The sequence below is a fragment of the Centruroides sculpturatus genome, unplaced genomic scaffold (assembly GCF_000671375.1).
Source record: "Centruroides sculpturatus isolate CEXI.00-Female unplaced genomic scaffold, Cexi_2.0 scaffold5277, whole genome shotgun sequence".
NCBI classification, from domain to species: Eukaryota; Metazoa; Arthropoda; class Arachnida; order Scorpiones; family Buthidae; genus Centruroides; species Centruroides sculpturatus.
Genome location: NW_019389369.1, coordinates 1 through 4627, shown reverse-complemented (window position 1 = coordinate 4627; position 4627 = coordinate 1). Strand labels below are relative to the sequence as shown.

Here is a 4627-nt window from a genome sequence, read left to right as displayed (position 1 = left end):
GCTGTTTGTGGTTGCCCTTCACATGGTTTATTGTGGAAGGAAGTACAACTCCTCTGAAATTCTTTCTACCACCTGAACACAATAATAAAGGATCATCCTCAAAAGTCAATTTCAATTGTTCATAACAGTCTGTCATTCAGTTCAGCCCAAAAATCATAGTAAATCATTTTACAAAGTGCTTCTCTAAAAAGTTCCACTTTATGACTGTCCCAGACATCAAGAATGGATCCATAAAGATGATCCAATTCCAACAACTGTGAAAAGGCAGATAACAATAAAAAAGTCACATTTCCTGTTTTTCCATAGCACTGGTCTGGTGAAAGCAATTAAGGTTGAAAAACAGAAGACAGTAACAGGTTATTGGTACACTACAGTTTGTCTTCCTAGAATTCTAGACACTGAAAATTCAAAGTCTATTTTGCATTATCACAGACTGCCAAACAGTGTGTTGATTTCTTTCAAACTAATAATATCAGAATCTTTGAACATCCACCATATTCACCAGATTTGGCAATGTGTGACTTTTGGCTATTTTTTTAATCTCATAAAAGCATTTGAGAGGTTACAAGTTTAACACACAGGATGAAATCAAAGTTTCCATGATGGAGTATTTCAATAGCATTTCAGAAAATGAGTGGTGTTGTGCTTTTCATCTTTGGAAGGAGCAACTACATAAGTGCATATGGCCAGAGGAGAGTACTTTGAACTTAAAATATTTTGTTTAAAGCCTTATAGTGTTCCTGTAATGCAAAACTTTCAGTCATCCCGTATTTCACACAAGATAGAGTTTTCATACAATCTGAATACACACCAAATTTTTGAGATAGCTTTTTTTCAGTATAAAGAGAAAACAATATCCAAATAAAACTTATAAGAACAAATCTCCTGTGCAACAGAACAAGTTTTCTTTCTTTGTTTTGTTTATGTACAGGGAAATCTTTACATCATGTGTAAGTTCGCCGACTTCCAGGGGGAATCATTAATCCTGCGTCAGGATGATCTAGGGTAGTTCGCGTGTGGGTATGGCAGAGGAGACACAGATGACAAGAATTTCACAAAAACCTGTTTATTTCAAACATAAAATAACTTACATTATGACACAAAAATGTTCTTTATACAATTGGAGGTTTGAATTGTCGATTGTGTTTCTAATGTTGCTCGAAGGAAGGTCCTGGGGCAACGGCAGGTGTGGATATTCGTCAGTTGGTGCCGGCGGTCTGAGTCTGTAGTCACAGGTTACCAGTTGGGCACAACAGACGGAAAATTGCTTTTGCGCGTTGACCTCATGCAGGTGCACAGTTTCAGAAAGTAAATCTGTCCTTGAAGATCGGGGGTTATATCATTCTCCGTTCTTTGTTTTGTTTTCCTCTGATTGGCTCCACATCCATTTTTTCTTGCTCCCTGATTGGTCTCTCATCTGTCTCTAAGTGAAAGACGATTCCTGTTCGAGTCACCAGAAAGATCTGCTTCGAAGAATCTACTTGACACCATCCGTTACTCTGAATGTAAAATGTTGATGGAACTTTGAAAATTGCACTCATATTTTCCATCATTGTTGTCTCGTCTGTGACGTTTTTGAAATTTAATGACCCGCCGCAATGTCCCTTTTCGTCATTAACCTTTCCCCCTTTTCAAAATTTCTATGTTCTAATTAATTGCATATGAGCGACTTGTCAAAGGTCCATCTCTACTGGAGGTCGTTCGTTTACAATTATTAATCATTTATAATTATTGCATTTTGTTTACATCAATAGTGTTTTTTTCTCTTGTTGCGGTTTCATACGACTAGAACAACTAATTCGATCTTTGAACAATTTTTAACAATGGACAATTTTTCTAGTTTCATTTTACCAAATTACTGTAATAAATCTTTAATATCAACCTGTGTTTGGAACCTCACAGGGCTCTCCGCTGTTTTAAAATGTGGCTTAGAGGTTAGCGACATTTTACCTGTCAGCTTTGAAAGCTGTCAGCCCATGCTTCCATCTTTACAGAAGTGACATAACATCAACAATGGTCTACAGTTTTGTTATTCTTTCACGTGTGTCTGATCTTGTGTTACATCAAAATGTTTTTTTTTTTCAACAGATCATTTGATCGAACAAAACTTCAATTGTTTCTTTTTTTTTTGTTGCTACAATTAAATTTTAATGACCGAAAATGTTGTTTATTCGCACGCATTTTTCGCACATTTCCTAAGCTTTTCCTTAAAGTCGATTAAGTATACAAATTGGTTGTCAAATAAAACAAATTGGGTTAAGTCAAAAAGGTTTAATATCAGATATAACATACAATATAAAATAAAATAAAAATGGATTACAAATTTGAGTTTAATGCATAAAACATATAGGCTATAATATATATATATATATATATATATATATTTTTTTTTTTTCAAGTTTGACACATTTTTTTTCTCAATTTTTTTTCTTTCTCAAAGTGCCCTTCTGACAGGTTCTGCCAATAGACAAAACAAGTCCCCTGTTTTGTCTATTGGCGTGGTGGGTGTCAGCTTCTCGCTCTTCCCAATGCACGATACCATTGCTCCTGCTCCTGCAAAATCCTCTGTGACCTTTCCCATAATTCTCAATCTCACCCCATCCCTCAATAGATTCGAGGTGGAAAAGCTCTACAGGTTACCGAACTCGAAGATCTAGATCCTTCGCGGTCCCTAATATCCGGTCCGGGTAGAGATGAGTGTCTCCTTTCCTGGAAGCTCTGAGCCCTCTCAGCTGTGAAGGTCACAGCTTCGTCAACCTCTCGCTGCAGGTCTGATGGAATGTCCATTTCCTGGGTCAGGATGAGTAGTTCTGGATACTTTAACGTCAGGGGAACTTAAGATTCGCTGAATGACGTGTCGAACAGGTGTAGGATTCACCATACGCCTTTCCTCCCCCGACCGCTGGAAGAGAGAGCGAACGCGGTCAAAATCTATTTCCTCAGAGACCCACGATCCCGACGACTCTGCCATGGCCTTGTCTGTCAACACAAAAGGAAGCAGTTTTAGTGTCCAGTAGTGTGTACTAGTTCCTTAAAACATTTGTGTTTTATTTATTTTTTTCAAAAAGATACAGTTCCCGTCTCACGCTGCCTTATGAGTTTACTGAGAAATTTCCACGGGGGGTTCTCAAGGATTTCTCCCACACCGGGTCATATACAACAAATATGTGTACTCTTTAACCAATATACGGCATGAAAATTCCAAACTAATATTGGCAAACACTTTCGATGCCCCTCCTGGGCTCTTCAGGCCAAATTTAATGTACTGGATTCTTAAATCGAATATTTTAAAATAAGAACGTGCTCTGTTACTAGAAGTTCAAATGAGGAATGTAATCACGTGCCTTTCCGAATTATAATTTCTTTATAAATTTATATTCGTGGAGGTATGTTGTGCGCATCTTATAATAATCTCGCGTATTTTATAATCACGTGCCGTTTCTAAAAATAATTTTAACTAGTGGATATACGATGTGCGCATCCCATAATAATCTGGAGTATCGTATAATAAATTACAATTCATCATCCAATAAATACTGCCACGCTGTTGAGAGATTTATTTCTTCTTTAAGATTGATGCAGGTTAGTTTGCGATCTGCTTTGTAAATTTCCATCGCTTCCAAAGTTCTTAGATGTTCATGATGACGAGTGGTGTGGATGACCCGTGCCTCATTAAAAATCGGGGTTATGTCTGGGTTTGTTGCATATGTCGACAATGCTGTCGTATATTTGTTGTGGGTGATGTCTGCTTTATGTTCCTTTATTCTAGTAGCTAACAAACGTTTAGTGGACCCTATGTAAATTAGTTGCCTTTGCCATCTATCGTCCATTAAGGGAATGGTGTATATTCCCGGTAGCCTGTTTGGGTTATGGGCGTCTTTTCCGTTTCTTAATAAATTATATATGGAAGGGTTTCTTCTTATGTAATTCTAATTCCTTTTTTCTTTGCAATTGAATTATATATCGTTTTCATTTGTGAGTTGTACGTTACTGGGACCCTTTCCATATGTTCTTTATCAACTGCTCCTGATGTCTTTTCTTCATCTGTTTTACTATTTATGTGAAGGTGCTGATTACATAATTTGTTTATTATGTTGCCATAACCGTGGTCTTTAGCGACATCTCTAATATACGCTAATTCTTGTTGTACAGCATAGGTCGTGGAAGAGTGGGAATAGGCCCTTTCTACCAAAGTCCTGAATGCCGCTATTTTGTAAGAGTATGGGTCACAGGAATTGATGGGTATGTATGATGGTATAGTTGTGGGTTTTCTATAAACTTCTGTTTGTATTGTTCTTTCTTTAATTTCTATATCCAAGAAGTGGATTTTTTCTTCACTATGCTGTTCTAATTCCATATAAAGGCCATAAGGGTTGTTGTTCATGGCTGTCTTAAATTGTCTTAGGTCTGGTGGTGTTTTCCAGAGAATTATAACGTCATCTATATACCTACCATACATGATTATGTTTGAAAGAAAGAGTGGTAGGGTTTTGGTTTCTAATGCCCTAATTACCATTTCGCACAAGTTTCCAGATAATGGACTTCCCATGGGTACTCCTCTCTCTTGTGCACATGTGTTTCCTTTGAACTGGAATACCGAACTGTAACAGGCTAGATGGGCCAATTC

At 37.3% G+C, this 4627-nt stretch overlaps 1 protein-coding gene across 1 annotated transcript; it reads right to left on the bottom strand.

Annotated features, from left to right (window-relative positions):
• Positions 1-3919: 3919 nt before the first annotated feature.
• LOC111617263 lies at positions 3920-4549 on the bottom strand. The gene has a single exon (XM_023358580.1). It carries the CDS (start codon positions 4547-4549, stop codon positions 3920-3922), a length of 630 nt encoding a protein of 209 aa, XP_023214348.1.
• Positions 4550-4627: the final 78 nt, after the last annotated feature.